Source organism: Cibotium barometz, chromosome 12, assembly GCF_041138505.1.
Source record: "Cibotium barometz isolate CiBa-2024 chromosome 12, ASM4113850v1, whole genome shotgun sequence".
Lineage (NCBI taxonomy): Eukaryota > Viridiplantae > Streptophyta > Polypodiopsida > Cyatheales > Cibotiaceae > Cibotium > Cibotium barometz.
The window spans coordinates 49,143,619-49,164,755 of record NC_141057.1 but is presented as its reverse complement, the minus strand read 5'-3'; the positions used below and the strand labels follow the sequence as shown (position 1 = coordinate 49,164,755).

The window sequence follows — 21,137 nt, the reverse complement described above, 5'->3', positions numbered from 1 at the left end:
GGTATTTGGCAGTGCATCCTCTCTCAATCCAAGTAAACCCCACATCCAAACCCCAATCTATTTGCAGAGAGTAACTAATCCAGAATCCTGCTAATTTGTGCCAATCGATGGTGACGCTTGCTGCCAAACAAAACATTTCCAAGGCAGTGCGGAAAGAACAGAGGCATGCCTATGAAGCCTCCAAAAACATAGCAGTATCATCTACTCACTCTAAGTACAGTAACTCATCCTATGTGCAAAGAGGCAGCCTAAGGCCCGAAACCGATGGGTAAATCTTGAGAAACCTGCTCACAACCTCCGCTACTATAAGGTAAAGTACTAGAACTACGGGGCATCCCTGCCTCACGGAACGCAAGATCTGAAAGCGCTCACCACACCCCCCACAAGAAAAAATTGTGTTGTGGGCCTCCCTATACATGCAAGAGACGCCTCTAATCCAATCTTGGAGACCCTAGCCACGAAGGAGCATGTGAACAAGCCACCTTAGTGAGTGCTAGTTGTATCTTGGAGACCCTAGCCACAAAAGTGTATGTGAAAGCGGCTATGGGCATTTGATGGATCTTGGAGAGCCAAATGCCATAGTCTTTAGGATTTCAAGTACATGTGAATAGATGGGGTTTCTTCCAAAATATGTATTAAGATGCATACATTGTGTGCATGGTTTATTTTAATTTGTGTGTATTGTTTTCTATGCCTAGACAATGCCTGGATTTTATCTCATGTGAGGCCCATGGATCCGGGGAAGCTTGGATTGCACCCATGGGCCAGTGTGTTGCACAAGCTATCTTCTGTTTACCTATAGTGTGTGGATTTGTGCAAAAGAAACAGGTATTTGAAGGCCAATGAAGAATTATAACCAAAAGTTTTCACATTCATTAAGAATGAGGCTAGGCATTCACACTCATCAAAATGTGGCTAGGCACCTTTGTTGAAGTATGGAGCTGGTCGCCCTCTTCTATGAAGCATATGAGCCATCAGAAGAACTTGTGGAGATTAGAGGAGGGGCTATCCACTCTCTACTTTCAGGGCTGTCCACTCTTTCCTCATGCATGTGCATGCTTATCTACATGCATGCATGCTACATGCAAAGTTATCTACATGCATGCAACATGCAAAGCTACCTACATGCATGCATGCTACATGCAAAGCTACCTTCATGCATGCAAAATGCAAAGCCACCTTCATGTGTGCATGTCACATGCAAACCTGCCTACTTGCATGCATCCTACATGCAAGCCCATGCAACCATACAAGCAATGCAAGCTCATGCAACCTCACCTTTTTGCATGTAATCTCATCCACTAGCATCTAAAAGCTATCTACCCCACCTAAGTCTATAAAAGAGCACCTACCAGCCAAGAGAAACTCATTCATATCTTTCCTCACGCCTACTTGATGCCTAGAGCTGGGCACCCCACTTCAGCCCTCTCCTGGCAACTCTCTCAGCTAGGTGACCTATTTTCATCATCCTCCTAGCATAGCTACTGCTGCACAGCCTGTTTTCAGGCCCCTCCTGGCATAGTTATTGCTGTACGACCTGCTTTCAGCCCTTCCAATGCAGCCCAAAGCTGTGTGGCAGCATTAGAGATGTACAACCAACAATTCCAACCATTTCTCTACGCATTTGGTATGCCTGGGAGCTCTCTATTTCTGCCAAACTGCTGCTAAACCTGATTTGTGCCCCTTTTTGGCATGAAACCACAAGAGAAGGGCATTATCGAAGCCTGGAGGTGAAGAAGAACAAGTCTTGTACCTGCTGCTGGCGTTTTCTATGAAGAATCAAGCGGGGAGACTCTTGAGAAGTGCTGGGCACTTGCCTAAGGTGGTAATCAGCTATTGTTGGATCTTGGGAAGCTGGGCTTCCATCTCTTGAAGATTGCTAGGCAATCTTTGAGGGTGATGCTACGCACCTTGTTGCTTGTGGTAGCTAGGCTACTTGCAAGCTAGCTGATTGATTGATTTGCTTTCATTCAAAGTTTTTGGAAGAAACAGTGGTGCATGGCTAGGCCACGTTGGTATAAGAATACTCCCTTAAGGCAATAGAATTTACCTAAAAAGGGAAGGGAAGGGGGGGGGGGGGAGCCCATCTTCTAGTCCCTAATGCCATGTCATCACTGCAGTTATGTGAAGAGTTTTCATGTGGATTCCTTGCTATGTTATATCAAAGATGTGTTTCTTGATTCATGGCTATGTATATGGTAACTTAACCATGCTGATGAAGAATTATGTCTTTAATTAGTGTAAGCACACTTCCACCTTGTGATACCTAGGAGAAACCCATCCATGCCATCATGCCTTCCAAGAAGTCTCAATCCACTCTGTCGTAAGCTTTTTCAAAGTCTAGCAAAAGAATGGCAAGGGGTTGTTGGCCAAATTTAGCCCACTCCACAAATTCCCAGAATGAAAAGAAGTTATCAAAAATACTCCTTCCTTGGAGGAAGCCATTCTGTGTATCATGAACGACTCTCTGAAGAATAGGCTGAAGTCTCTTACTCATTGCCTTTGCTAAGATGACCCAAGCAGAGTTATGGGCCTCCACTGTCTAATATCCCCACCTTTTGGAACAAGGTGGATAAGACCCTCCATGAGAAAAGGGGGCATCATACCAACACACCACATCTCCTGCAAAGCAATAGTAACATCATCACCAATGTAATCCCAAAACTACAAAAAGAAGGATGGAGAGAGACCATCATCTCCTGGCCATTTGCCTTTCGAGAGGGCATGCAAAGAATGTCTCGGCTTATCCTTCGAAAAGGGGCATCCAAAGAGGCACACATATCATCTGCAATAAGCCTGGCCATGCGCTCCCAAACTTTCTATTGTGCAACATCTCTATCCAAAGAGCAGGCTTCTGCAAAGAACAAGGTCTAATAAAAATCTGAGGCAAATACTTCTCACCTTATTTGGATTAGTACGAAATTCTCCCTGAAAATCCTGCAAGTATTTCAAACTGTCCCTACTGTGCATAGGTTGGTGTGCTGAGAAAAACGGTTTGTTGCATCTCCCACCCATCTGTGTCCAAAATGCATGATTAGCATGAAATGCAAACTCATCCATGGCCACCTATAACTCAGCTCTAACAATGGAAAATAGATTTGGGATCCCAAGAGACTCAGGATGCTTCTCATGTTCCCTCTAAAGCCAACTTACGTCTAATAGCTCGCTCTATGTTCAGAGCCTCTTCTTTCTTGGCCAAGGCAACAGACCTCTCATAATGTTGTAGAAGGGGATAATCCTTGGAGTAAAGTCCAATGTCGGCGTGTTCGCTCTCCTGGACTCTCTGCACAGTCTTTGCATACGTGCGGAATGCATGGGTGCCCTGCAAGACATCGTGGCATATATCATGTTGCACATCTTGCAAGGCCTCATAAGATGGCAATGTATCCTGTGCATCCACACCAAGTGCATCATGCATATTGTCCATCCCAAGCAAGGAGGACTCAACATAGTCATTCTGCCCTGCTACAACATTGTTCTGCAAGGATGACTCTGCAAACTCATCACTCTGACCCGATACATCATCACTGTGTACATTGTCTTTGGGAAGGGCCTCATGTGCCCCAATGTTCCCACCTGGAGGGTGGCCATGAGAGACGACCCACCATTCCTAGAGAAGGGCTGGCCAAGGCGAAAGGTTGTGTTTCTTGGGGAGTGCGTTTGTGCCACTTCCTATGATCCTAGCCCTAGGGCTATCCCACGCAAAATGGCCCATCTCGTGGCAAACCCGACACTGGTCAGGTCTACCTAACATGTCCATACGTTGCTTCAAGGGACCATTAGGCCCCGGAAGCATAACAAAATCCTCAAAGAGCTCACTGTCACGAGCCAACACCATAACCCTGGGAACAGCATCAACCGAGGCAGTGACTACCTCGGCAGCAGAAGTGGGAAAAGTTGGGATGATGGGCACCTGTAGGACCAGCCCAAAGGCTGCCCCAATGGCCTCCAACAATGGCCAATAAGCATAAGGAAGACCTAGGAATCTGAGAGTAATAGGGTAACGGCGGTTCCGGTCTTCTTTGGCAGGGTCGAAGTAGCTAGTGTTAGGTAGGAAGAAAATTTTCCTTGGGCCCAAAGGGAAAGGGCTGCCCTTGAGCAATTATGAGGCTGCCTCCTCTACGCCAAAGTCTACTTGGAAGAATCCTCTCCCAAGCTTAAATCTTTAAAATGGAGAGCGAATTCGCAAGGCAATGCCACTAGCACCCAGCCACAGGCCTGGATACATGACAGGTGAGAGCCAAAGATTTTTCCAATGAGTGTCGTCTTGGAATCTCTCTCGATTTTGGCGAAGAGGACCGCAAGCTCGTCTTGAGAGAAATGGATGGTTCGCATAGCCGGAGGGGATTGATTAGCCACAATGCTAATCATGAGAAAAAGGCCGACTTGAACCTTGATTAAGATTCAAGAATAATCCATACTTGAGCAAGGCAGAGGGAAAGGGCAGCAAACAGAAGGGAGGCAGAGAGGAAAGCAGCAAGGGGAGGAGAGGGCAGCGAAGAGGACTGGAGCTAAACAGGGCAACAGGATAGGCGGGAGAGAGAAAAAGAAAACAAGCGAAGGAACAAGGGCAAAGCTGGAATGCAGGGGAGCAGATGGCTGTGCAGAGGCGGAAGGGCACACAACAAGAGGGTGAGGGGGTTGGAGGGAGGGGTGATGGGTGATGGGTGATGGGTTCCAGAAACTCTGAGCCCAGGAGAAGGCGGAAGGGAATGGCCGGCAGAAGGAGGTGCGCAGCAGTACAGAGAAGGGGGTGTGAAATGGTGGGCAAGGAAGGGGCTGGGAAGGAAAGGGGGGAGAAAATGGCAGGCAGAAGGATGTGCGCAGCAGAACAGAGAAAGGGGGGCAAGGCAGGGAACGAAGAGGTGCTCAGGTGTGCAGCAGGAGTACAGGGAGCCTGCAGAGATCGATCAGTCCCTTGTGAGTGAGTTTCTTCATGTTGCCGCAGGTCTTTTGTGGTGAGATGATCTGACAATGGGCAGGGGCCAGCTGCTCATGGTTGGCCAATCAAGCCCATCATCACCTGCCCATCCGAAGTATTTGTGCAAAGGCCCGCATTCTCACAAAATTCATTGATCAAGCATTCCACATGCTTCCTTCAGAAAGCCATCCTCAGATGGTATCATTCCCCACCTCCTGCTTCAGTTAGTAGTGTTTAAGCATGCAATCATTTGTGAATGCGTTGGAATTGGAACTGGCAACATGAGAGAACATCTCTGCTAGGCATCAGATTCTACCCTCAAGTGTATCACAACCTATGTATGGAATGCTGCATGCTAGTGTTTTGAGACTACCCATCTGAAGGATAAGCATGATCGGCTTCCACCAGCAAACAGTGTGTTAAGATTAAGGAGGTTAAAATAAAGCTTAGGGATCCCATGGCACAGCCAACTCTGATGGAGCCTTCACCGTAAGGAATATCCATATTGCATAGCCAATTGATGGACCATTCCAGTTGCTTACTTACCTCAGAGAGTACATAACATGTGTCATGGAAAGAGGAAACACAGGCAACAAAGATTACTGCAGCTCACTCATCCACCTCTATGAAGTTGAAGCTGCCAATAAACCACACCCACCCCCCCAGCGGCACTGGTGGACGGCTGTTGGGGGGGATTGTTGTTATTCTTGGATCACAAAATAGATGTCATGTCACCACCTTTCTGTAGGTAAGTTATCACCCTTCCACTACATTAACAGAATGTAGCCAGCTTAACAAACATGAAAGTTTCTCATGCTTCCAGAGAAGAAAACCTAGGGATTCATGCATGCATTTTACAGCAAAGGAGCAACTCTTTTTATCATCACACAGTTTGCACGTCAGGAAAAGAGAGCATGAGAAACTTTTAGCATGCCAGATGTGCAACATGTGGGACACAGCATGCTAGGAATCTAGAACGTCCGAGAGCACCACCACTTGCTATCTGGAGGGTAATTCCAACCTCAAATCAGAGTTTGGGTATAGTGCTCTACCTTTCAAGATAGCAGCATGACATGAGGTGTCAGAATTTCAAATACAGTTTAACACACAATCTCATTTTCCTGCATTAACTTTGCACTTAATAACAGCCAAAACTGATTCCAAAACCAGAGGTTAATTCCAGACTTACATCGGCAGCCCAATCAGGACAAATGATATTTTCTGGCACAAGGCGCCTTGGAGAAATTGGATAAGGTCTTAACAGCCTGCTCATCAAGAGTTCATACACTTTCTTTAGCAACTGTACAGGCCAACAACGTGTTCCACATGAGGATGCAATTTTGTATTCTAGTAATAGATCCATGAGAGCTAGCATGTCAAAAGACAAAGCACCAAACTTCTACTATCATAATATAAACCAGATCAAGTACTCCAAAGCACAGCAGGTATGTTCTGGTCTATGCCATGCACCATAACCCTAGGACATGGCATTTACCAGCTGATTCCACTAAGAAACATATATTCTTTAAGCTATGTTGTAAAAAATATATTTCTTGACAAATGATTGTACATTTTAGGTATGACAAAAGCACTGCCCTTCTAATAGTCTCATCATGGACCATCATCCAAGGATATGATGCCTATCAGTCCAAGGAAGACAAAAAAAAGATTTTGTACATACTTTCTAATACTTTTGGTCTGGTCAAAACCTCAAATCAAATAAGTTGAGCTCCATGATATTCGAGAAAGCATACCCAGTCCAGTCAAAAAAAGGGAGCTGTGCAGACCGTGTTTGTCCCTTCTTCAAGCAGTAAAGCCAACCCTGTGATAATGCTTCAGATACTTGCTGTTGTGGGCTTTCGGCTTTCAGTGGCAACTGTCTAACCTCAGAGTGTACTACTTTATGTGTGCTCCATGCAGCTTTAAAACATTCTTGTGAACTACACCAACAACACACTCCGTATTAGAAAAAAACAATTTGCCCACGCTAATTGCTGATTTTGAAAATACAAGCGTAATTGTGATTATTGTTTCAACCCATCGACTTTTGTTTCATGAGTTGTTTGCAGGCTGTTGCTATGCATCGGAATGTGGATGGAAAATACTTAACTTTATGAGCCCACTGGGGGCAGATGAAGGATGTAAAGGATAATCACTCACCAATCTTTGGTGGATACACATCTGTTTCCTACCCGAGTGGTGAGAGAGCAAGGCAAGCACTGGCAGATCTTGAAGATTTTGGTGTTTGGTCACTGACCCAACAGACATTTGCAGTCATACACGATAAATGGGGATGGATAGACACCCACAACCCTTCAAGCAATTCCCCTCTTTGACTACATAGTCTTGGTAAGATTTTAAGGAACAACCAACAGATTCAACACAGAACTCTCGATTGGGAACCTACCAACAGACTCCATTGAGAGAATCATCATTTTAATAGATCCATGCACAGATTCTGTAAAGTCCCTCCCTCTCCGAGTCTAATGATATCAGTCATCTTCTTTTTACAGGACACTTATGTAGTAAAAATTGAACTTGTGAATTTTGCCTGAAATTCTTAAGCTGGGCATTATATAGAGATATAATAATACTTCTTGTCAGAGATAGATAATAATAAATTATTTTCTTTTATTTTAGAGGGCAATTGTGTAGTAAATATTAGACAATAAGATTTTTACTCCTCGCTAAAGAGCTAGAAAAATTCTTATGCACTCCCTCATCAGCAATTATGCGGATAAATCTTGATTTCAAGTTGGGCATGGTACGTAAGCAAGATATTAAAGAAAATTAATATATTATTTTTTAAAATTAGAATACTCTTCGTGATTTTTGTAGACTAAAATTTCAGGCCAATGTGCGCAAATTGTAACCCTAGTCAATTAGACCTTATTAATAACGGGCCTGCTTAGCCATTCTCAACAATGTGTCCCACATACCTCATTCTAGATTGGACAGGATGCTTCTCACCTCACCCCTTGCCATCCCCTTTCCATTGGAGACCACCACCCACCATTGTCCTGCTGAATTTGGCATGTCTAGATACTTCTCTTTCTATCCTCATGGCTAAAAAATGTGCCTCCTACTACTGTCCTCTCCACTCTCGGGTTTTTGGAGCTATTTCTAGATCTAAATCCACATCCCACTCTCCCAAAGTCGAGCTATGTGTGTCGTAAGTAAAAATTATGGTTTTTCCCTTTATTTTCAACTATTACACTGAACTGAGCTTTTCATAGGGTTTAATTATGCTGCTAATGAGCTATGGAGTATTGTAGAGTGCCCTAGGAAGTCATTTCTTGGAGCTTTCTATTCTTCTCTTTATCTCAATTTTGAAATTAGAGAGTTCTTTCCGAGTCAAGGAAAATCAAGTAATTAAGATTAGTAATTATGCATAATGACCTTATGTTTTCTTAATTTTTTTTATTTTTTGTTTTTTTCCCGAAAGAGACTTCTATTAAGTATGAAAAAGACATACAACAATCACAGCTATAAGCCGGAAAAGAATAGAATCACCCCCAATATGTAAGGTGATTTCAACCATTGAGGAGCATCATGATGCCATGAAAGACCTGTGGGACTAGAGGAAAAGAAAATGCCATGGTCCCACTCCCGCATAAATATAACGCGCTTTGCCTACACAGAACAAGAGGACCCTTGAATACAAGCCCAAGTAGCCATAAGAGTATGGATGATATCACCCCATATAGTACTAATGCACTGAGACCCAAAAATCTCAATAGCCTCCGTGTATCTAGCTTTCTAGATCTGCCATGCTGTAATACTGGCAACAATCTCCCAACTGGTGTCAATCCTCTGTTTGGGGAGTATATAATCAGAGTGAGGGACATCCTGCAATAACCATGCGGGGCAATACCTCTACGAATGAAAATAGGAGAATCTGTACCACTGCCCTCATAAAAGAGCTGCGGACCGGACTGGGAGAGCCAAGCAATTGCCCCCCAAGTCCACATGCATGGCTCGACCACTCAATTTGCCCATAAGTTGGGCTATAAAACCCCAAATCTGCTGTGCAGTGCTACATCTCCATAAACAATGTTATACAGTCTCAAAATCTGCCGCGCACCTAGGGCAGGAAGGTGCTACACCGAAAACCGATCTCCACTGATTGGTGGAGAGACCACCATGTAAGAATAACCAAAAGAAATAAGAGATCTGGCTCCTTCTGTATGAATGCCAAAGTCCATGCCAATATCTGCACTGTATCACTAGAGAAATATCATAGCTCTCCCAATGAGGCCTGAGAGTAGGCATCCTATGCATTTGTCAAGTGAGGAGAAGCCTAGCATTTCGGATGGTGAAACTGAAAAAAGGAAGGCTTTTCAAAGGATCGAAGGCATCAATCCACTCCCACTCTCCTGGATCCCAATGAAGATAGCTGATAGGACTGCCACCATATAACCACAAACACCAAGAGCCATCAGTCACTATCTGAGGAGAAGGGTCAATGAACCAATGCTTCCTCGAACGACCAACAATCCTCACTGGACTAAGCCTAGTATCTGGGATGATCTCCTCCATACTACATCTCCTCAATCTCCCTCCAGGCATGATAGGGTAAATGATGCAATCTGTAGCCTCCTCGCCCGAGAGAGCAATGACCTGCAAAGGTATGCCTATCCTCAAAAAGACTCCCAGCCAACTCGGATGATAGTCTCCATGAAAGGCCCCAAAGGGCCACTGATGCGGAATAGCTACATCAATCTAATCAATACGAATGCGAGAATCCCTAAGATGTTGAATGGATGCAGCTCTCTGATCCTCCGAAAGACTCTTAAAGGTCTTCCAAGCAAGAACTATGTATGCACATCTCTCCCATCCTGGCCATTGCATATAACGAGATGCACCAAGTGGCCGACCGGCCTCATCCCTGATGAGCTCGTTCCACATAATAGGTTGTCGATCAGCCTCACCCAAAGACCTAGGAAGCCTTTGTCGCAAAAAAGATCTCATGCTTCTCCATGCTCTGACAATGGCTACAATAAGAGGGGAAGATGGTGCCTTGATATCAGCTTCTGTGAACAAAAATCATGTGCGGGGCATCCAGTCTCTCCCGCCGGGGTGTACATCCAGAAATCTGAGACAACAAAAAATCCTTCCAAGGCTCAGTGCCCTAGTAGGAAACCTATGACCACAAGTTTGCAGAGCAATGCCCTACACTGAACATCCGGATCAATAATATTCAAGCCCCCCTCTCGTTTGGACTGAATAACTATGAGCCAAGCTACCCTGGCATGAGTGTCTGAGGTGCCATCCAAACCCGACCAGAGAAAATTGTGGATCAATCTCCGCAATTGACCAATGCACGCACGAGAGAAGCACCAACAAGAGGCAATAAACCAAGCTGAGGCAAGCAATACCTGATTAGCCACCAAAGCTCTGGAAGCTAAAATCTAATCTTCTAGAGCTACAATGAAAGAGCTTCTTTCGGATACTCATAAGTACCGGGGCAAACTACTGTGCAGGAGAAATATCAATCCTAACCTGGCATCCCAAATATCTGGCAGAGCATCCTCTACTGATCCAAGTAAAACCAAGCTCTGCACCCCAAGCAACTCTCGGTGAATAATGCTCATGGCCTCTGCAACTAGAATATATAATAATGGGACTAAAGGGCAACCCTGCCGTACTAAGCGAGAAATTTGAAACCGCTCTCCTCTATCACCACAAGCGAGCACACTACTGTGGGCATCACGATACATGCATGAAACTCCTTTTATCCATCTCTGAGAGAAGCCCATATGGCTAAGAGTACCCTCAAGGAGGTCCCAATCCACTCTATCATAGGCCTTCTCAAAATCCAAGAGCAGAATGGCTAAGGGCTGATTGCTCGCTTTAGCCCATTCAACGGGCTCCCAAAACAAGAAAATGTTATCAAAGATACTCCTGCCATGTAAGAATCCATACTGAGTATCATGAATGACATCCTGCAAAATTGCCTACAATCTGATGCTCACTGCCTTAGCAAGAATCTTACACGCACTCCCAAGTAAGGTGATAGGTTTCCACTCGCCAATCAATGTCTTATCGCCACTCTTAGAAATAAGATAAATAAGCCCCTTAGTGAGAGAAGAAGGCATAGAACCTGTGTCCCACATCTCCTGGAGAGCTGATGTGATCTCAGCCCCAATCTCATCCCAAAAAGTAATGAAAAAAACAGGGGAGAGTCCATCCTCCCCTGGACACTTACCATGAGGTAAGGCATGAAGAGCATGACTGAACTCCTGCATAGAAAAAGGGGCATCCAGAGCGGCACACATCTCCTCAGTGATCAAATGTGGCAATGCATTCCAAACCTTCCTCTGTGTCCTGTGTCTCAAATCAAAGTGCGGCTCAGCACTAAGAAGCTAGAGATAGAAATCAATGGCAATCTGTCTAACCATAAGAGGATCTAAGTGAAGAGTGCCATGTGAATCCTGCAACTGCCTGACACTATCTCTGGCATGAGATGGGCCGTGAGTAGCAAAGAAATGTTTGTTTCATCTGCCACCCATCTGTGTCCAAAAGGATTCCTGGGCATGGAAACGGTAATGTGCACGCTGCTCAAGAGAGTGATGAAGTTATGCCCTAACAGTACATAAAGAATCTTCAACCCATTGAGCATGAGGATGTTTCTCATGCTCTTTCTATAGGGTAGCCAGTCTACGTCTAATAGCCCTTTCTAAATCCAAGGCCTCTTGCCTCTTAGACAGGGCACATGTATAATAAAAGTCACTAATATCACTGAGAGCAAAGGCCAGGTTTTGAGAGGCCTATGAGAAATCATGAGATCTCCAAGTATCAAGCATACAACGTGATAGCTTTGCATCTGAAAACAAATGATCAGGGATGCATACATGGGGTGCTGATCCATGGCAATTCGGATCTCTAATACAAAAAACCACTGGGCAATGATCCAATTTAGAGGTGCCTGTAGCAATAAAAGTATGCCCCCTCTATCAAGCACCCAATCATCCACATAAAATCTGTCTAACCATGCATAAATACATCCTGCATCTCTTCTCCTTTTAGACCATGAATAAAGAAGAGTGGATGGTCTCCTCGAAACGTCATCCTCATGCCAACAATCTCTGCCATGAATGGAGAGTATAAACCTCTCCCAAGACGCTCTTTCGAGAGGATGCACCAAGCCCTCATGTCCACCTCTTTTATCTGTTGGCGTCTCAACCATGTTAAAATCCCCACTAATAATCCAATGGTCGGCAAGAGACATCAGTGTAGTTAGAGATTTCCAAAAGACAATCCTCTCACCTCTATGGTTAGGAGCATAGAGGTTGAGGATACCAATGTGTGTAGTACCCTGCATAAGAAGGATCCATTACGCTCTCGCAAGCAAAATGACACCATGTCCAATGATTCAAGGCAAGATCAAAGCTGAAACAGAGATAGAGACACCACCTTGGTACCAAGGGCTGGTGACCAAAAGGTGTGTCCTGAGAGAAGCTTGCCTGATCTCCCACACTGGCTAGCATCCAATTTATGCTCTTGCAAGAGCAGTACATCCATAGGTCCTCCTATAGCTGCACAATAAAGCTCGGTTTTTACAATTTATTTCCGTCGACGCGGAAAAAAACTCCCAAGACCCTGAATGTTCCAAAAGACAATCCTCATAAGGACTCAGAGTAGGAACGACCATATCTCGTGGTCGACGAAGGACCCCCTTTAGAGACACAAGTACGTCTCGCAGAGGAAAAATCTGACAATGTAAACCTTACCTCTCTCTCCCACTCCACGGAAAATCCAAGGCTAGTCCTCAAAACTGGAGAGGTACCATGACAATGCGAATGCGCAACATCATCCTCAAGGGTACAATCATCATGTAATTGTAATGCAACATCCTCTTGTGAAGGATCGAGATCATGTGCCTGCAAAGCCTCATCCTCCAAAGAAGGATCAACATCCTGTGAGGCAAGAGCTGCATAAGAGTTAGGGTGCTCCACAAGGGGTGTGGATGAAGGGGCAGGTACAAGGGTCCGAGGGTGCCTACCATCCCTAACCACAACCCAACATTGTGTGGTCTGTTGTGGTAAAGGAGCAACTGGAGTCTCGACAACTGCAAAAGACATCTGATGGGTAGAACCACGCCGCCTCCTAGCATCGCCCCTCAATCTAGAACAATCTCTAGCAATGTTGCCATGTCGACGACAAATCTGACACTGGTCAGATGTGCCTCTGGCGGAAATGAGATCTGTCAGGTCTCTGAAGCATAATATAATCATCAGTAATCGATGGATCAGGAACAAGCACAAGGACCTGGGGTACACCATCAAGAGTGGCGATAACAGCCGCGGAAGCTGAGGCGGGAGAGCTCGAAAGGACTGGTAACTCTAGAACTTGGCCAAAGGATGCCCCTATGGAAGCTAAAAGCTTCCAATAAGACCGAGGAAGAGCAGGGAACCGCAGTGAGACCGGGGTAAGGCGCTGATCCTCCACCACTGGATCAAAGCCCACCTGGTACTGAAAGAAGAAAATCTTCCTAGGGCCAAGAGGAAAGGGGCTGCCAACCAAAACCTAAGAAGTAACTTCTAAAGAATGGAAGTCCACCTGGAAGAAGCCTCGACCAAGCAAACAAGTATCCTGGAAATGCACAATCACCTCCGAAGGGAGAGCTGCTAGAAGCCATTCACGGGCCTCCGAACGAGGGGTGGAAACCATAAACTCTCGCAACAAGGGTGGTCTGGACCTCAAGGTCAATGTCATGCTGAAGAGAGGTGAGCTCGTCTTGTGAAAAATTGATGATTCTCCCGGCCAATGGGGGTGACGAAAGATTGGTTGCGATAGAAGAAGCCATAAAGCCAATCGAGGAAGTGTGGGTGGCCGACTTGAATCCAAATAAAAATGCTGCTGAAATAAAAAGGGAAACGGGGGAGGACAAGGCGGGTGCAGCAAGGCAGAAGCAGGATGTGGGAGCAACAAAGGCGGGTGCAGAAGAAGGGGAGCAAAGGCGGGAGCAAATGGGCAGGAGCAGACGGGGCAGCAATGGTGCAGGCGGGGGCAGCAAATGGGCAGGCGGGGACAGCAGAGGGGCAGGCGGGGGCAGCAATGGGGCAGGCTGGGGCAGAGGCGGAAGGGGTAGGCGGCAGCAGAAAGGACACAGCAGGCGGCTGGTGCAAGGCGGAAGCAGCTGTGGTAGAGGCAGAAGGGGCAGTCTGGAAAAGAAGGGACAGAGGCGGGGGCAGGAATCAGCAGCGCAAGCTCACCTCCTCAGCCGTCTTCATGTTGAATTTCAAGGTAGCATGAAAAGTTTTCTTAATTAATTTATCTTAAGCCTCTCTTTAAATTTCTCTTTTATGGTTTATAAGAAGATTAGAGACAATCTGATTCTTCCTATTCTCCCAAAAAGAGTACAGTAACTATTGTTGTTTTATGATGCTGAGTTTGTGAATTAGTATGGTTAATAAGGATTAGGGTTTTCATTCTCCTTAAGTAGAAAATGGATATTTTGTATATGTAAATTGAGATTGAGCGAGAATGAATTATTCTTGCATATTGGGCATAGCGCAAGCTATGATTTCCCTATCATTGTACTATGAGAAAGACAAGGATTTTACGAGGGTATAGGAGATTAAAGAGAGCTTCCATTTCCTTATTAATAGAGAACTTGATGTGCGTGAGTAAAAAAGGATGGTCTTCTCTTAAACTAGGTCTTCTTGTTCCTGCTTAGTGTTAATCTACAAGTGATGGTGTTAAGAATACTGTTTGATTACATGGACCTATTCCCAGGGAAGCTTCCAGAATTGCCACCTTATAGGGAAGTTGATCATGAGAAAAAGCTAGAGCCTAGCCAAGAGAGCTTACAAGATGTCACTCCCACCAAAGGCAATTGAGCTACAAGAGCAACTCTCTCAGTTGATTAACCAAGGGTTTTTTCAACCGAGTGTGTCGCCTTAGGGAGCATCCGTTCTGATTCAAAAGAAAAGAGATGGCACCTTTAAGACTCTGTGTGGACTGCAGGGGCATTAACCAATGCACCATCAAGAATCAATATCATATTCCTCGCATCGATGAGATTTTTGATAGGTTGCATGGCGCCAAGTACTTCTTTGAAACAGACTTGAAATCCCAGTACTATCAAATCACGATACGAGAGTAAGACATCCTTGTCAGAGGTGGGAGATCATCAGCAGTGTACTGGCAAGACACATTTGGTATGCTCATTTGCAGCGAGGCCATAGAGAGCACTACCACCCCACCCGCTCAGTCCATCAGAAGCATATGGACAGACATCATACACAACAGTGGGAGAAGCGTCAAGGTGGCTCTGAGCGTATGCAAAAGCCCCAAGAGGCTTTTCTGCAGATTTGGAGCACCAGCCCTTTCCTCAGAGTCAAAGACAGCAAGGTTACTTGGCCTTACAGGCCACCTGTTTGGTTGTTCCCACCTTCCCCAACCCCCCCCCCTCCCCCAATTGTATGAGATAGCCTTCCTCCAAGAGCGGCCAGCCAGCGAGGAAGAGCCCATTGTTTTCTTCTCCCCCAAGATTGAGACTGGGTCATGTACTCAGCTGATTCGGCTGTATTTTTGGTAACTAATGGAAGGATCTTTTCTTTTCTCTTTTTTCCTTTCTTTTCTTTTCTTTTCTTTTTTTTTTTTTGGGAGGGGGGGAGGGGGGGGGGACAGCAACTTAAGCAACTTAACTAATGGCACAAACTAGTGTCTAGGATGGTGTCTCAAACCTAGAGCTTAAGGGTTCAGTTATTCCATGATTAAAATGTGAGATGCAATTCCTTTTTTTTAGAAGCATCATCATGCAGAACTTTGTGGAAGCGAGTTTATAAAAGAAAAACACAGCACTTTATGCAAATAATTGTAAGAAGAGAGACGGATGACAAACCAAAAGGTGGCATTGACACGAGGCAACTTCAATTCAATACATTTGGGGCACCTGCACAGCACCATAATACTCCATTAGCACAGCACATGTTATCGTGTGCATAAATCTTAACAAGAAGGTTCAATGTGTGCAAACCACATGGGAAATTCCCATGTTAATGTGGGAATTTGACCATTTTTTCATAAAAATTTCCCATGTGGTTTTTTTCAGGACAAGGTTTGCACAATGACAGCCACAACTTCAGATTCCAAACCCAAAAGCAACTTTGTGTGCATGGGTTGTGATCACACCACACAAAAAAACAACAGAAAAGGCGTATCCATGTAGTGCAGCTTTTTCTATAATCAGTTAAGAACAACCTTCTCAAAATACCATTGGTAAGTTTAGGTATACAGTGTTTGACTCTACCCACTCCAATAGTGGGTAGCGATAGCATCTTATTTCAGTCACCTCTCTCACTTTTTTTTTTACATTGCTAAGTTTAGGTGTAGATACATACTGCAACACAGCACGCTTGCTGCACCTTGAACAAGCGAGCTGTGAGTCGCCCCCAATCTCCCCACTAGAGTTATCCATGTCTGTTGTTTTGTGTCTGCTCCACAAGTCATCCGTTTTAGCCTTTGCCAAGCCTGAATAACTCAAAAAGTATCATCATACAATCAAACAATAGATCTAAAAGCAAACAATTGAAAAAGTGTAAAAACCTCAAACACACGAGATAACATGGGCTGAAAAAAGTATTTTTCTTAATACTAAAATCAGCTATCATCAACAAAATAACACACAATTACCGAATTTCTTTTGCAACAAGCACCAGGTTTTATAAGCACCTTGGGAAGGATGCTGAAATTTATATACCTTCATAAGACGGGAATATATCCAAACGTGCAAATTGAGAGAATATTATGTTGTTTAACAGCAAACCAACCAAAGAAAAACAACAATAGAAAAAGTTTTGTGAAGAATAAGAGAATGAAAAGAAAAAGAAAAATCTCATAATATTCAACTAAAAAAGTAAGTATAGAAACGAAAAACTCAACAAAATATGATTTTACAATCAAGAAAACTAGTCAATAACAAATAGAAGGGGGAAGTGGTAAACCAAAAGAACGAGACATGGAGGGAGAGAGGGAAAGAAAAGAAAACTAAAGCCTCTTTGTAAGCAAAGCGATACTTATGTTTTCATCAACACCCAAGCATACGTTGCTCACTGGGTTTCAAAAGAGTGTGGACTCTTGGGTGGAGACCCAATGCTTACTTAGAATTGAAATCGATAGACTGCAAACAGATAAGATTCAAGACAGAAGGAAGAATAGTATTCCAGTCTATCAACAAACCAGGAATGGCCTCCACATGTCTTGTTGAGTGGCTAGCCATTATGTATTGACTAAGCTTATAATCAAGACTGATAAGATATAACCATCTTCCACCAAAAAGGAAGTCTAGGCTTTGATACTAATGTAGCAGGAAAGCCGATATCAAAGCACTAAACTATCAACTTAATTAGACAATTAAATGACAAAAGAAAATGCCACAAATAACACCACTATACTAGAGGTCGAAGATTGTTGCAAGCGGGTGGTGGTCCTCTTACACAAAAATAATTAAACAATTCCCCTCTCTCTCTCTAGTTGTGTTATGTGCACTAAGGTTGCCCATGATAACACGCAACAAGGCCCTCTTTAAACCTTTACTTTGGTGAGTGTCACCAATTTGGTCCTCTCACAAGTCTTGAACAATGTTTCACACACTATCTGGAACCAAGGTGTGAACGGGGATTTTCCACAGAAGAAAGCTAGAGCACTTTACTGGCATGGTTTGGCCTGAAAGATGGCCATGCAGCATGAGCACCATGAGATTTTATCATTAAAGTGACTTATTATATTTGTAAGTCGGTGTTTTCACATGAAGGGCTGGTCATATTATTATTTTGGGCATGGACAAGTAGACAAAAGAAGGTGCCTAGATGAAACTTGGGCACCAAGCCAAGAAAAGCATAAAAGTTTATATTTTTGGGCCAAAACTTGGAGTACAAGCCAAGGAAAGCATAAAGCTGATATTTTGGGCAAAGTCCAGCTATTTTGGGAAAAAGGGGAAAAGCAAGGCAAATTTGGCCTATTGGTTTTATTAAAAGGGACTGGCTCTCTCTCTTTTTGCGATGCGTATCCTTTTGGAGGCTTCTCTCTGCTGGCTGACTGCAGACTCTCTCTCTCTCTCTTCTCTGTTGCGTTTTATTAAAAGGGACTGGCTCTCTCTCTTTTTGCGATGCGCATCCTTTTGGAGGCTTCTCTCTGCTGGCCGACTGCAGACTCTCTCTCTCTCTTCTCTGTTACGCTGGTCATACAGCACACAGCCCTGTCTTCCCTCTTGCACAGGCCGTACAGAGGCTGTACAGCAGCACCTCTACTCTCTACGCTAACTGTACAGTGGTACAGCAGCTATACAGTGGTCTTGCAGCCGTACAGAAGGCGGTACAGGTTTCCACAGCAAAGGGGTATTTTTGGCTGTTTTTATGGACTGTTTTCAGGGCTGATTTGAGAGCTCTTCGGGGGCTGATTTGAGGCGCAGTTTGGGGGCTGATTTGAGGACCAGTTCAGGGCAGCTTTTGGCTCCATACCGGGCTGATTTATGGATGGTTTATGAGCTGATTTTTGAGGATTGTTTTGGGACAGTTTTGGACAGCTTTTAGAGATGTTTGTATCTTGGCATTGGATAGAAATATGGGCAAGATCTGTGCTGATGCTTTGTGCAAAATCCGGTGCTGTATACACCCGCACCTTGGTATCTTGTAAAAGCTTCTGTGTGAATAAAGAAGTTCCTACGAGGGGCCGGCCATTCCAGCTCAGTGCGGTGTTATTGTATTATTTAAGGTTCTTCCACTGTGTTGTGATGCTTTGTCTTTCGTATTTGAAGTGTTAGTCTATTCAATTGTTCCGGGTCTCCTATCGGTTTCATTGGTATCAGAGCTTAGGCTTTCTCGAAAGCAAAGGCTTCCTTCCAACAATGAGAAAGAGAAAAGATCAAAGTGGGGACTTCAGTGATCAACAGCTTGGCTATTAGGCTTATGGAAGCAATCATGTGTCCAACGCATAAGCAGTAGACAGCTTAGCATAAAGATTTATGGATTCACAAAATTGATCCTCGAAGTATGGACTTAGTTTTATGTGCCCGTGTTCAATAGTCTTTCCATATGGACTATTCTAGATTTTAAATTAAATTTTGTACAAGCAAGTTATATGGAGCGATATCTCAAGGTATCTTATGTGTATGCTGAGGAGATATTTATTTTGGCTTCACGACGAACCTAGCAAAGAAAAGCTAAGTATACTTTGAGTTTTACCAAGTTGATGCTTTTTTTGCAAATATTTGGAATTTTGTACATGTTGAACTCCCTTGTTAACGCAAGTGAAGAATGTTTCTCATGTCTACCTTGAGATGTGTTTCAGGAAAGTTATTTTTTTCTGAAAGGCGTTGGAAAACATTTCTGATTCTGGAAAAAGCTTTTCTATGATTTTAATAAATAGTTTATGATTTTGGTCTGGTGTATTGGAGGCTCCTAGCAGTATGGGATGCTAGAATTGTCGCCTACACAAGGATCTCATATGGGGAATATTCTAGTGGTATGGGATGCTAGAATATGTCGCATATGCGGTTACAAAACTATGAATTATTTATCAATATCATGGATTGGCTGATTCTAGTCTTTGATACCAACATGGCACGCTCGCATGGTTGGTCGAAGATATGCAGGGCTGTCCTGGACAATAGCGTGCCAGTTGAGCTTTCCTGGCTTGTGTGAACATGTGCTTATTTTGGCGGCTTTTCGGAGAAGGATTTTCTCACATCGATCATGCCATGGCACATTCCTTTTGCATGTATGTGGATGGATTCCCGGAAGAACTCAGGTGTGAGCCCACTGACATGTCAACAGGAGTTTACGTCTTTTGCATATATCACAACATGTGTGGCTTCTGAGGCTTGACATGGTAACATGTATGGCTTCTAAGGCTTGACATGACAGAACATGTGTAGCTTGTGAGGCTTGACATGGTCACATGTATGGTTTGTGAGGCTTGACATGACAGAACATGTGTGGCTTGTGAAACTTGACATGACAGAACATGTATGGTTTCTGAGGCTTGACATGACAGAATATGTGTGGCTTGGGAAACTTGACATGACATAACATGTATAGTTTCTGAGGCTTGACATGACACAACATATGTGGCTTATGAAACTTGAGATAACAGAGCATGTGTGGCTTCTAAGGCTTGACATGGTAACATGTATGGCTTGTGAGGCTTGACATGACAGAACATGTGTGGCTTCTAAGGCTTGACATGGTAACATGTATGGTTTGTGAGGCTTGACATGACAGAACATGTGTGGCTTATGGAGCTTGACATGACAATACATGTATGGCAGATACAGCGTGACATGATGACATGATGTGCTTTTTACCAGTACATGTATAGCAACCTTGGTGCTCACTTCATACTTATGTTTTCGGAAGGAGTCAACATCTCTAAACATTCAGAAAAGCGGCGTATGGATTTACACATATTTGGGACACAGTTAGCTCTTGTGCCTGTGTCTAGTTATTATCTGGCTTATGGATTTATGGATATTTGAGACACAATTGGCTATTGTGCGTGTGTCTACTTATTATCAAAGTTGTTGACTCATGATATGGATACAGTTTGTTTCTTCATACGGTTGGCTCTTGGTCCCGTATCTAACTTCGGATTGTGGATCTGGAATTATGTAATACTACTGATGCACAGTGGATCTGCTATATTTGAAGGATATTTCAATGGTATCATGCTGACAACTGTCTAATAAGACAGAGGGGATGTCACCAATTTGGTCCTCTCACCAGTCTTGAACAATGTTTCATACACACTGTCTGGAACCGAGGTGTGACGGGGATTTTCCACAGAAGAAAGCTAGAGCACTTTACTAGCATGGTTCGGCCTCGAAGATGGCCATACAGCATGAGCACCATGAGATTTTATCATTAAAGTGACTTATTATATTTGTAAGTCGGTGTTTTCACATGAAGGGCTAGTCATATTATTATTTTGGGCGTGGACAGGTGGACAAGAGAAGGCGCCTAGATGAAACTTGGGCACCAAGCCAAGAAAAGCATAAAAGTTAATATTTTTTGGCCAAAACTTGGAGCACAAGCCAAGGAAAGCATAAAGTTGATATTTTGGGCAAAGTCCAGCTATTTTGGGAAAAAGGGGAAAAGCAAGGCAAATTTGGCCTATTGGTTTTATTAAAAGGGACCGGCTCTCTCTCTTTTTGCGATGCGCATCCTTTTGGAGGCTTCTCTCTGCTGGCCGACTGCAGACTCTCTCTCTC

General features: G+C 44.1%; 1 protein-coding gene across 11 annotated transcripts in view; it reads right to left on the bottom strand.

Annotated features, from left to right (window-relative positions):
• Positions 1-21,137, bottom strand: part of MAP1A (methionine aminopeptidase 1A) — a 75,604-nt gene that overhangs the window by 38,039 nt on the left and 16,428 nt on the right. For 5 of the 11 annotated variants that reach the window (XM_086806621.1, XM_086806624.1, XM_086806626.1 and 2 more), the window contains exons 2-5: positions 16,273-16,402; positions 15,774-15,824; positions 6,676-6,861; positions 6,111-6,186 (exon numbers count right to left, since the gene is read on the bottom strand). In XM_086806621.1, coding sequence (XP_086662747.1) covers positions 6,111-6,186; positions 6,676-6,861; positions 15,774-15,824; positions 16,273-16,349 — 390 coding nt within the window. In that variant the 5' untranslated portion in view covers positions 16,350-16,402. The remainder of the gene's footprint in view (positions 1-6,110; positions 6,187-6,675; positions 6,862-15,773; positions 15,825-16,272; positions 16,403-21,137) is intronic. The other 6 variants (XM_086806622.1, XM_086806625.1, XM_086806628.1 and 3 more) reach the window with 2 other exon arrangements.